We start from the raw sequence: 11,704 nt of genomic DNA, 5'->3' as shown, positions 1-11,704 counted from the left end.
CGCCCCGCGGGCTCCAGGGAAGGCTGCTCCGGCCGTCTCGCTCGCCGGTGTCTCGCTGTCTTGCCAGGTGCACACAGGGCACAGGCACAGGAGCAGGACCCCCACGTTACCGCATCCTAGATGACTGGGTTCACAGCAGATCCCTGGGGGCACTGGTGCCGCATCCCAGCCCCAAACCCAGCTCCGAGAGGGAGGTGTCCTGGGCTCCTGGGCACTGCCCGGAGCTGCTCATCTGGAAACCCACATCCTGGCATGGAGACCACCAGCCTTTCTGAGGAAGGACGATGCTCTGGCTCCAGGGTGGGCAGGTGCTGGTGAGAGGGGACTCGGGGAGCCTGTCCACAGCTCCCCACGCCAGCTGGCAGGGCCCCCTCCCTGGGGCTGAACCCAGACCCTTGCCCCACTGGAGGGGAGGTGTGAACACAGCAGTGAAGGTTCCGTCCCCTGAGTCTCCCGACCTGGCCCCACACACCGTCTGAGAGGGGCGCATCCTCCGGCCCAGGCTCTCCATGGGCCAGGTGACAGGACCAGCTCCTTCCTACCCGCAGAGAGCTCCATGCCCCAGGCCCCCTCTGCTGCTCAGGGCACCAGACCTTGCCCCCTTCCAGCGCCCTGCCACCCACTGCCCTGGACCTCAACCCGCCAGGTCCTGGCTTCGCCAAGTGGTGCCCAGACTACCAGGCACTTTTTGGTTAGAACCTGTGGGCACTGGGACAGAACTGGGCTGACCTCCACCCGTCTGCAGGCCCCGCTGCTCGGTGTGGACAGACAGTGTGTTTCTCTGATGTCCTCCTGGCTGCCAAATAGACCCACAGCAGCCCTTCCAGAATCGCAGCCAGGTTACCATGGCAATGCCTATTATCCCTGCTGAACAGGACATGAATCAGGAGCTAAAAATAGCCCGACGGCTAGATGGATGGACAGAGGGGTGGGCCTGGACTCAGGGTCGGGGCAGTGTGCCGTTCTCAGATGCGAGGGTTCAGAGGAGTCTGTTAGGTCCGCACTCCCACAGGCTCTGACAGCTGGAGCCTCTTGGGTCCAAAGAGAGCTGTGTGCAGGCGAGGTCCCTTGGACACAACAGTTCCTGCCACTGGGCAGACCTGGACCTTGGCACAGGCGCCAAGCAGGTGGCTCCCAGCCCCCATGCGTCCATGCCACCCCGCCCCAGGTACCCCGCCCTGTGCCCGTCCTCTGTGGCAGTGAAGGCCCAGACACCTGAGGGTTGGGGGACACTTTATTACGCAGAAGCCCCATCCACAGAGGGAGCCCAGGGGACTCGGACACTGAGGAACAGGCTGAGGTGGGGTGGCGGGGTGGGGGCTCTATGGGGCCACTGGGGTCTTCACCCATCTCCTGCCCTGGGACTAACCCAGCCAGCAGGAACACGGAGAGGACATGGGCCGGGGGACAGGTGGCCTCTGGGGGTCTCAGGGGCTGAAGGGACCCCAGGGTCCTGGAGCAGGATGCCAGCTGGGGTCCTCACGGGACTGTGCTGGGACCAGCCTCCCCCATCTGAGTGCCAAGGCTTCGAGGGGGAAGCTCCTTGTGGCTATAATACTCAACCACCTGCCGGGGCACCTCAGCCAGCACACACTTGGCCAGTGCCGCAGGAGACGCCTGGAGGGGGGAGCAAGCATCACCCTTAGGACCTTCGAGGTCCTCACCCTCACCTGGGCCGCAGCCCGGGGCTCAGATTGGCTCCCAGGACCACAGGGGTGACCCAGGGCCACTCGAGCCCCTGGCAAACCAAGGTGACCAAGAGGCCTCTGCCCAGGGGTGCCCACTGCCCTTCTGCCCTCTAAACTCAGTGGGTCGCCCAGCATGCCATGTGGCCTCCACGTGACACATGTTCACTGGGTGTCACAGGGGCTTTGGGGAGCTGGGCGAGCGCTGACCCGCAGGCCCTGTCCCTCCTGGGTGCTCACACCCAGGGCTGAGGGCTGGGCCCGGGACCCGCTGGAGACAGGAAGAACCGGGGCTGGGGACTCACGTTCTTGAGCTCTCGGAAGGGCACAAACTGCACGATGTCACGGAGCGCGGGCTCACCACGGGGGGAGCGCAGGACTCCATCGTCGCCATCCAGGACCTGCATGTCTGTGAAGTCCGCGTTGCCCACGCCCACGATGATGATGGACATCGGCAGGTGGGACGCCCGCACGATGGCCTCCCGTGTGTCTGCCATGTCGGTGACCACGCCATCCGTCAGGATCAGCAGGATGTAGTATTGCTGGGGACACAGGGGGCCATGGGGCCTGCACCCTGGGCCCCAGCCCACCAGCCGCGCCCCCAGTGTCTGCAGCAGTTCAGCCACCCTCATCCTAATGCAGCACTAACTCCAGCTGGGCTGCAGATGCCCATGTGGCCGCCGCCCCGCACTGCCCCTGGACGCTTGAAACCCAGCTTTCACCCCTGTGAACCCAGGGCCAGGGTGGGAGGCAGCCTCTCCTGATGCCCATCCCTGCCTTTGAGAAGGCAAAGGGGCACTGATTTCAAGTAAAACTCCATTTCCATTGTCAAAAAAGCCCAGGAGCCAGGCATGGTGGTGCCTGCCCACAATCCCAGCACTTGGGAAGCTAAGGCAGGAGGATCACCAGGAGTTGCAGGTCAGCCTAGGCTACATAGCAAGACCTTGTCTCAAAAAAAAACTAAACACGACAAAAAAGCCCAAAACTCTACTAAAAACGTGGACAACAGAAATCACAGACAAGATGGCAGAGCCGCCTTGGGCTCTGGCTGGCAGCTGGACTGTGTCAGGGCCCGCCCAGCAGCAGGACACCAGCAATGGCAGTGTCAGTGCAGGAGAGGAAGGACAGACAGGCCGCCCACCGTCTCCGCCTACCAGCCCGGACTGGATGGTGGCCTCCTCCAGCCTGTGTCTCGCCAAGTGCGTGACCTCTGGGGGGTACCTTCCCAGAACTCTGGGACACCTCGGCCGAGGCTCCACTGAGGGTTCCACCCGATTCTGACTGCAGAAGAGCAGCGGAGGGAATGGGGGCGTAGGTGCTGGCGAGGGTGCAGCGGAGGACCTGCTGCGGCGCCCCTGCCTCCTGTGAGCACAGCAGCACATGCCATTTGTGGGTGTATCCAGGGCCTGCTGCAGACACCTGGGGGATGCGGCAGGAACAAGGACTACAACAGGGACTGGGAATGCTGCAGGTGCCAGGCCCAGCATGGCCCAGGGGGCGGATGTTCGGCAGTAGAGCACCTGCTCGCCATGCACAAGGCCCTTGTCTCATCCCCAGTGACGAAAGTAAAATAAACACCCGTCCTGAACCCAGAGCCGTGCTTATCTGAGAACGTCTGCTCCGGCTGTCACAACGTCCCACAGCCTCCTGAGGTCGTGGGAGTGCTTTCCAGGGGAGGCCAGACTCCGGGGGTGTGAGGTGACAGGGGTTCGACGCTGGGCATAAGGCAGTGAGTGCTACCCGCCCTGAGGGAGGTGGCTTGGGTAGGAAAAGGACAGAAAGTGAGTCGCTGCTTCTTGCTTGCCTCGCTGCCTCAGCCTGCCCTGCTGAGCCAAATGAACCCTCCTCCTTTAACTCCTACAACTTCGGGTATTTTGCTGCAGCCACAACAAGAGTAACTGAGACAATGTCCTTAATCCCGGAATGTGTGTAAAGTCAAGGGCACCACTCTCTCTCAAAGGGTTCAGCGTGTGTATAGTACTGGGGTTTAAAAAAGCACCGCTGCCAGGTGTGGTGGTGCATGCCTGCAATCCCAGCACTCGGGAGGCTGAGGCAGGAGAATCATTGAAAGTTCGAGACCAGCCTGGGATACAAAGTGAGCTCAAGGCCAGCCTGAACTGCATAGCAAGACCCTGTCTCAAAAAGACTAAATAAATAAATAAATAAATAAGTAAAAAATAAAAAAGCACTGCTCAATCTTTAACACAATATTGTTGCACAAATTAAAATATCTAAACAAATATACACAGGGTTTCCCTGTGCAGTGAGGAGAAAGTTCTGAAACTGGAGGTGTTTGCACAAGGCGAAGGCTCTGAAGCACTGAGATGCACCCCTTTTTGCTCTTGTATTTCTGACAGGGTCTTATGCATTGACCAAACTAGCCTCAAACTTTCAATCTTCCTGCCTCAGGCTCCTGAGTGGCAGGGGTTTCAGGTGTGTGCCCATATAGAGGGAGACTGAACCCGGGGCCTGTGCACTGCAAGACATCCCAGCCCTGTTTTATTTTTTGAGACAGGGTCTGCCTAAGTCGTTAGTTGCCCAGACTGGGTTTGAATTTGTGATCCATAGCCTTAGCCTCTCACAGTACTGGGGTTATAGGTGTGTGCCCACCACAGCAGGCTGTAAATTTTAAACCATATGCATTTTAGCACAACAAAAAAAATAGTCACATCAAATGTTAAAAAATATAAACAGAACAGTCACACAGATGTGCAAACAATTATAACACAAAAGTGACAGGCTGGGGCCACCGGTGGCCTCAGTAAAGGGCACATCAGAGGTCTCTGCACTGTCTTCACAGCTTTTCTGTGGTCTGAAATATGTTAAGGTAGAAAGAATAAAAGTTTTGAACTCAAAGAGGAGCAGGTGGAAGGGCCGGCTGTGACCACACCGTCCTGGCCACCGTGTGAGTGGTGGTTTGCGCACAAGGAAGGGCTGGGAGACAGCAGCAGGCGGCGTGCACACAGCCATGGACGGGTGCAGAGACCCGAGGGTGGGGCTGTGGGTGCAGATGAAGCACACACACCAACAAAGCGCAGCGATACAGCCTCGCAGGAGGCGCGGCAGCCAGGGCCCTCCTGCAGCCTGGGGCAGGGACAGGACAGGAGACCAAGGCGCAGGGCCCTAGGGCTCACTCACACTGCACTGGACCGGCCTGGACTGGACTTCGTGGCCACGGCAGAGCGCCCCCCATCCCGGCCTGCCCCACCCCCGCAGCTGTGCCCTGACTGGGGCCCTCTGCTCGGCCATTGCCTGCCCAGCCCGGGTCAAGCCGAACCCCACCCAGGCACGTACGGAGGCCTCCCCGGTGTGCTCCTCAGCCGCGGCCATGCGGGCCACCTTGGAGATGATGGGCGCCACATTGGTGGGGCCGTAGAGCTGGACGCGAGGCAGGCAGTTCTGGTAGGCCTCCACCACGCCTTGGATCCCTGCAGGAGCGGGGCAGGCAGTTCTGGTAGGCTCCACCACACCCTGGATCCCTGCAGGAGCAGGGGGTGAGCCAGGCCCCCCACACCCCGCCCCGGGCCCTGCCCGCTCCCACCTTCACACTCATCGTCGGGGCTGAAGTTGATGGCGAAGTCGTGGGACACCTGGGTGGGGCCAGAGGGACCGGTGGGACCGCCTGCTGGGGCCGCAGCAGCCTCCGCACCCCAGGGAAGAGCTCCAGGCAGGGAAGCCACGGGGGCAAGGAGGTGGCAGACAGCCCAGCTGCAGTGCCTGCGTCCAGCCATCCCAGGTCTTCCCTGGATTAGCCCGCAGGTCCCCTCCCACCAGGGATCCTTCTGCACCCTCTGCAGGGACAGAGTTTGCCCCCATGTCCCGTCCCAGGAGGTCAAGGGTCATCTCCCCAGCTGCTGGGGTCTCCCCACCCCCGTCCCTGCAGGAAAGGGACCCAGGACCCCTAGGCCTGGCCCTGGGCTCTCCTACCTCATAGTTGGGAGGGATCCGGGCCCCAAACCCCAGGGCAGAAAATCTCTTGTCACTGGAAGAGAGGTGGCACTGGTCTCTCAGGGAATCCTGGCCTCCCCCAGGTGAGGGCGGGTAGAGCCAGGAGACCCGGCCTAAGGCCCACGGCCATACCACACAGGAGAAACTGAGGCACCAGCCCAGAAGACACTGGCCTGTACACAGTGGGAAGGGTGAAGCTGGTGGACGGGCCTGGTGCCCAGGGCGGCCCCTCCCCGGCCCACGCACCTCATGGGGTCTGGGGGGCTTGCAGGGCCGAGGTGGGGGGCTGTGATGACACTCGGTAAGTACGCTGGGGAGCTCAATGCCACGCTCAGCCTGCCAGCCTGGGAGCGGGCACCATGGCACGTGGTACCCACACCACACCCATCCTCCCCTGCCAGCCCTGCCACCGAGCGGGCACCATCACCTGTCATAGTCCTGGCAAACCTCACCCACCGCCACCAGTGCCCGCAGGTACTCGTTGGGCTGGTGGGGGTCGATGTGATGCAGGGAGCAGCTGTTCCGGGGGTCGCCGTTGGAGGCCGTGAAGTCGATGGCCACCTGCAGGGACCAGGGCGGCTGCCACCCCACCAGCAGCCTGGCAGCGGTCCTGGGAGGATGCCTGTCCTGGACCGTGCTCTGCCCCTGCCACTGTGCTGGCACTTGGGGCCCACCCGTGCCCACGGCCCCTTGTCCCTAGCAGCAAGCACTCACTCTTGCTTTCCCTCAGGCTTTTGCTGCCACTGTCTCTGCCCTGACAGTGTCGCCCCACGGGGCCCTGCTGGCTCCTGACACTCTGCCCCCTTCCTGGCTGCACCAGGGCAAGGACCCCATCAGAGGCTGCCCACCCTCCCTCTGGCTGGGGCTGCAGGGCCTCCTGGGCCGCATAGCGAGGGTCGGTGGCACTCACAGTGCAGTGGATCTGGCAGCCGCCCATGATGTAGTCCAGGAAGGAGTGGACCCTGTGGAGCTTCCAGGCAGGGGCGTGGGCAGAACTGCCCAGGGCCCTCCACCCTGCCTCCCTGTCCCCCAGCCTCCCCCTCCCCCTCGGCTTCTCACCCCCTCGAGGCCCGGGGCCTCTGGTGGAGCCTGAGGGGCCCACTGTGGGGCTGGGCCTCACCTTTAGGTCTGCCAGGACCACCACCCCTGAGTTCTTGTAGCTGCGCTTCTTCTGCTGGTACTTGGGGTTCACACAGTCCCACTGTGCCTAGGGTGGGCAGGCAGGGATGCCACCCAGTGGCGGTCAGCACCCTCCAGAGGTCCCAGCCCTGCAGTGCCCTGAGGGCTGGGAAACTTGCACCCTGTAGGCCAGTCCAGGGCCAGGGAAGGCGGCCTGGAGGGAGCCCTGGTGGGCAACGGGTCTGGCATGGTAAGTGTGGTGGTTACCACCGCCGTCGTCACCATGTCTCTTCTGGTGTAACTGTGGTGCTGCTCCCACTCTGCCCATAGTCAGGACCCCAGGGGGACCAATGCCTGGCTCGCCAGGACCCCAGGGGGATGCAGTGCCCAGCTCACCTGGCCCTGGGTGAAGGCTGCCTGCATCTCCTCGAAAGTGGTGGAGAAGGCGCCGATGAAGTCGTGCTTCCCTCGGGCATCATGGTCCCAGACCAGGCCCTGGCGGGTCGGGGCCTTGGCTCAGCCAAGCTGCAGGGTCCCCCACCCCCACCCCACCGAGGCCATGCTGTCCCCACCTTCAGAGGTCGGGTCTCCTCACAGCTGCACAGGGAGCTCAGGGACAGCTTGAAGGGCTCCCAGACCGGGCTAAGGTTGTTCTTCACCACCTGGGGCCAGGAGGGGGCTCAGGGAAGCCCAAGTCCTAGGGACCAGGAGGCTGTGCCCTGCCTCAGTTCAGGCAGGAGGGGCTGGGAGCTGATCCCGAATGCCGCGCCCTGCCCGTCCGCCCGCAGGAAGCACCCTCCTAACTTTTCCGCATTCCCAGACCTCTGCACCCTTTTCCTCCTTAAATAGTTGCTTTTTACTTAAATTAATCCTGCTCAAAATGAAACACAGTCTCCCTGCTGTAACTGAAATCCACCACCCTGGCAGGAAATAAAAGGTAGCCCTAAAAATATCCATGGCAACAGCACCACCACCCTGCAGGATTCCAGCTGCAGCGGAGCCTGGGCCCCACCCGCCCTGAAGCCACAGGGCCAGCAGGTCAGGTAGCTGTGGGTCAGCGCACCTCCGTGCGGTACACAAGCTGCTCGCTGCCGTCCTCGTTGGCCCGGAACAGCTCCAGGAAGGGGTCGGACTTACTGAAGAGGTCCTGGGGGGAGGAGAGTCACCAGGCAGGGCAGGGCAAGGCGGCTCCTGGCCCTGGTTCAGCGTAACCCGAGGCCTCCTCTGTCCCCACACGCTCTCCGGCCCCTACCCCCAGCTGTGCCACCTGGCTGCTGCCCCCACTCTGCTGCTTATGTCTGGCTCACTGTCCCTACTACCCCGGGACACCCCAGCCCAGGTGTCGGCTCCAACGTCTCCAGGGGACGCTGCAGCTGCCCCCGCACCGAATGAGGCGTCCAGTGCCCACTTGAGGTCTGGTTGCTCGGCGGCCCCCACAGGGCCGAGGGCCACCTGGGCTGGCTTCTCCATCACCAGGCAGCGTGTGAGGCCCTGCTGGGAGCAGGACGCAGATGTGCTTCCTCGCTGCAGCAGTAATGATGATGGTGGATCACCATCCCTTCTCAGCTGCTCACCCAGAGGCTGCTGTACTGCCCGGGCTCCCACACGGGATCCTCCGCATCCCCACGCAGTGTGCTGCAGGCTGCGCTCAGGGGCTGAGGGGGCCTCACCTTGTCGTCCAGGTTCCGGGCCTGGAAGGAGAGCTCCACGTAGCCGTTGTTCCCGGAGATGTCCTCGGCGATCACCTGGCGGAGAGGCCACTGCTGGGACCTGCCTGGCCTCGCTCCGCTCCCCACTTCCTCCCCAGGCCCTGGGGCCCCGAGGAGGAGCGTGGCAAAGCGGGTGCTCACAGTGATGGTGGACTTGCCAGCCTTCCGGCCCAGCTTCAGCAGTAGCGGGCGAGTCATCTTCTTCTGAGCCACGATCTGGAAGACAGGAGGCCGGGCAGGGATGGGGCTGGGTCTGCCTGGGCCTGGGCACATGACTCTCCCTTAGCGCCCGCCCTGTGAATCCCCGTCAGCAGGGAGGGCTACATTCTTGTGCCATCTAGCAGGTGGCAGTGCTGGCACGCTCTGTGTGTACACATGGGCCCCACATCAGTGTGTCCAGCTCCACTTCCCACCATGGCCTCGGTGAAGACCTGGAGGGGTAGCCAGCCCCGACCTCCCGCTGCCCCCACAAGGCTGAGACAGAAGGGCAGCGCTGCTCCCTCCTTGAGGCTCCCAGGGTAGCCGGGGGTCTGTAAGCACAGGCTGGAGATGCCCTGCCCATGGGGCCACTACCCTCCACCCTGCTGGGGACACCAGTGTCCTGGTAAAGTTTGCTGGGCATGCCACTGTTGAACAAGGAGCTCACCAGGACCCATGTGTCCACATGTATGTCCTCCTGCAGGTGTTCCTGTGTGTGTCTACATGTGTGTCCTGCCTGGCTAGTGTGCAGGTGTGGGTGCCACATGTGTATCCCCGGCACATCCTCCCTCATGTACCTCCCTCATGTGTAACTCCCTGCGATGCGGCGCACCGCAGCCCCTTTGTGAAATGCGGACGGCACCAGGCCAGCGCGACGGGGATGAGTCACACAGGAGAGGGGTGAGGGGATGCAGACACTGGTGAGGATGTGTGGTGTGATTCACAAACTCGAGACTCAGAACACAGAACAAGGGGGACGGCTCACGGGAGCCGGACGCAGTCAGGTGTGCACGGCTGTCTGCCCCCATGGAGCCCAGGCCTGCGGGCTACACTGTATGGGAAAGATTCCTGGATGAAGGGGAAAGGCGTCTGGGGGTCACAGTACGGGAGGTTGGCGGGGACAGCAAGCCAACTCTCAGGTGCCCCCACGCCCAGCCCCTCCACAGCCAAGCAGGGAGACTGGGCTGGGTTCTGCTGTTTGCATTTTGCACTGCAGGGCTCTCCAGGCTCTGCGCTGTGCTGCCCCAGGCCCCAGAAACAGTGCTGACCTGGAAAGGAGCGGCTGGAGCCGCAGGGCAGCCTGCAGGGAAGCACACACACTCCGCAGTTTGTCTGCGTGCTGGGGTCCTGGGCACAGAACCAGGGGTTTCGCACTGAGCTACAACACCAGCCCTTCTTTGAAATTTTATTTTGAGACAGAGTCTCACTAAATTGCCTACTGTGTGCTTGAACTTGCAAAGCTTCTGCCTCAGCCTCCTGAGTGGCTGGGATTACAGAGGTCCACTATCATGCCTGGCTGATTTTTTCTTTTAAAAGAAAAAAATATATATTTACTTGGATGAAAATCTCTGAAAGAATTTACCAGGACGCAGTGACAGGCTGCACAGGGCAGCAGCGTTTGTCCCCGTCTCCTGAATTTGGAGACATATGAATGCATTACCTAGTTCACAAGTACATGTATCTAAAACCCTAATAAGGAAAGCCAGGCACAGCGGCTCATGCCTGTAATTCCAGCTACTGGAGAGGTAGAGGCGGGAGAATCTCAAGGTCAAGGCCAGCCTGGACAACCCAGCTACACTCAAACATCCCAAGCAAGCAAGCAAGCAACACACAAAGGTTAGGGCCTCTGTGAGGGGGAGCCTGGAGCCGGCTGGAGCCAGACGCTTCCCCGGAGCCCAAGGTGCCCACCTGCCCCAAGGTGCACTCCATGCCCCCCAGGAAGTCGTCCCCGTCGCAAGCCAGGCCACCGGGCCCGTGAGTGTCATACACCTCGAAGCGCAGCCGCTGCACCTCCTCAAAGTAGTAGTCGACGGTGAAGACCTTGGAGAACACAGGGTTCAGGCTTCTCCGCACCACCTCGGTTCTGTCCACCTGCAGGCAGCGCCTGTGAGCCCCAGCCTCCCCAGGGGCAACCCATGACTCAGCACCCACAAACAGAGGTGCATACCACTGACCATGACTGCAGCAGTTGGCACCTCTCCCATCCCTGCCACTTACTTGGCCCGTTACAGACAGGGAAACTGAGGCAGCATGGAATACGGTTTCAGTCCTGAGCTGTGCAGCCCCGAAGTGGAGCCCACTCCCCCGTTCCCAGCGGGGCAAGGAGGGGTGGGGTGTGCTGCCCCCCCTCTTGAAGCTACTACCTGGGCCTCCAGGGCCCCACAGACTCCTGCACCCTAATCCAAGTGTCTGCAGGGGCTCTAGGGCATCCACCCCAGGCAATGCAGGGGTCAGAGCCCCTGCCCTGGTGGCCGAGATGCTGGGGGCGCAGAGATTCCTAGGAGCAGGCGCCCCTCCGCTGTCCTCCTTCCCAGCCAGGGCCAGCCCTCAGGTGCCCTGTCTGTCCCACAGCAGGCCCCACACGCTGCAGGGAGGGGACCCAGCCTGGGTGAAGCCCTGGCCCCAAGGCTGGGCTCCCTGCAGCGGCCACCCCGTGGAGGGACTGCACCGCGTCCCCCATTCCTGAGCTCACTGCCCGCGGCTCTGGATGGTGTGAGCGCTGGGCACCGTCTGGGGCCCTGCAGGCAGGGACGCCCACTCTGGCAGGCACCATAGCCACCTGGCCCCAGGGCATCCAGGGCAGAACCCAGAGGAGTCTGTGGGCTCCAACTGCCCTGGGCAACTCGGGGACCACAGGGAGGAGCAGAACAGCTGAGTCCCCAGAACCAGTCCTCGCCTGCACCCCATGCCCAACCCCAACCCTCACTCCAGGCGAGCTCCAGTCCCGGCTGCCTGGCTCCCAGGGCACCGAGCCTCCCAGGACCCCAGCCCCCACCACCCACCGCCCGGCTCTATCCCTGTCCCGGCACCTCACCCCTCCCCAGCCCTGACCCGGTCCCAGCGCCGTCCCCAGCCCTCTCCCGGCCGTCGTTCCCTATCCCTGTGCCCACCTGCGCCCACCGGCCCTGCGCCGCCGGCTGCAGCAGCGCCACGCTGGGATCCGACTTGGTCAGCGGGTCGCGGTCCAGCAGGTGTCGGCAGCTGAGCCGCAGCTCCACCCTCGCCACTGCCGGGCCTGCAGCCCCGCGCCCCGCGCCCGCGCTC

At 62.6% G+C, this 11,704-nt stretch overlaps 1 protein-coding gene across 1 annotated transcript in view; it reads right to left on the bottom strand.

Annotated features, from left to right (window-relative positions):
* Positions 1 to 1,216: 1,216 nt before the first annotated feature.
* The window catches only part of Cpne7 (copine VII), a 10,820-nt gene continuing 332 nt past the window's right edge, over positions 1,217 to 11,704 (bottom strand). The window contains exons 2-16 of the mRNA XM_013507941.1: positions 11,551 to 11,701; positions 10,349 to 10,531; positions 8,603 to 8,677; positions 8,423 to 8,497; positions 7,816 to 7,899; positions 7,325 to 7,414; positions 7,149 to 7,247; positions 6,754 to 6,840; positions 6,544 to 6,603; positions 6,061 to 6,194; positions 5,613 to 5,667; positions 5,227 to 5,275; positions 4,980 to 5,113; positions 1,991 to 2,227; positions 1,217 to 1,617 (exon numbers count right to left, since the gene is read on the bottom strand). Coding sequence (XP_013363395.1) covers positions 1,480 to 1,617; positions 1,991 to 2,227; positions 4,980 to 5,113; positions 5,227 to 5,275; positions 5,613 to 5,667; positions 6,061 to 6,194; positions 6,544 to 6,603; positions 6,754 to 6,840; positions 7,149 to 7,247; positions 7,325 to 7,414; positions 7,816 to 7,899; positions 8,423 to 8,497; positions 8,603 to 8,677; positions 10,349 to 10,531; positions 11,551 to 11,701 — 1,651 coding nt within the window. The 3' untranslated portion in view covers positions 1,217 to 1,479. The remainder of the gene's footprint in view (positions 1,618 to 1,990; positions 2,228 to 4,979; positions 5,114 to 5,226; positions 5,276 to 5,612; positions 5,668 to 6,060; positions 6,195 to 6,543; positions 6,604 to 6,753; positions 6,841 to 7,148; positions 7,248 to 7,324; positions 7,415 to 7,815; positions 7,900 to 8,422; positions 8,498 to 8,602; positions 8,678 to 10,348; positions 10,532 to 11,550; positions 11,702 to 11,704) is intronic.

This window comes from Chinchilla lanigera, unplaced genomic scaffold, assembly GCF_000276665.1.
Source record: "Chinchilla lanigera isolate Chin_1 unplaced genomic scaffold, ChiLan1.0 scaffold00140, whole genome shotgun sequence".
NCBI classification, from domain to species: domain Eukaryota; kingdom Metazoa; phylum Chordata; class Mammalia; order Rodentia; family Chinchillidae; genus Chinchilla; species Chinchilla lanigera.
Note: the sequence above shows the minus strand (reverse complement) of the source record. Positions and strands in the feature narration are given on the sequence as shown.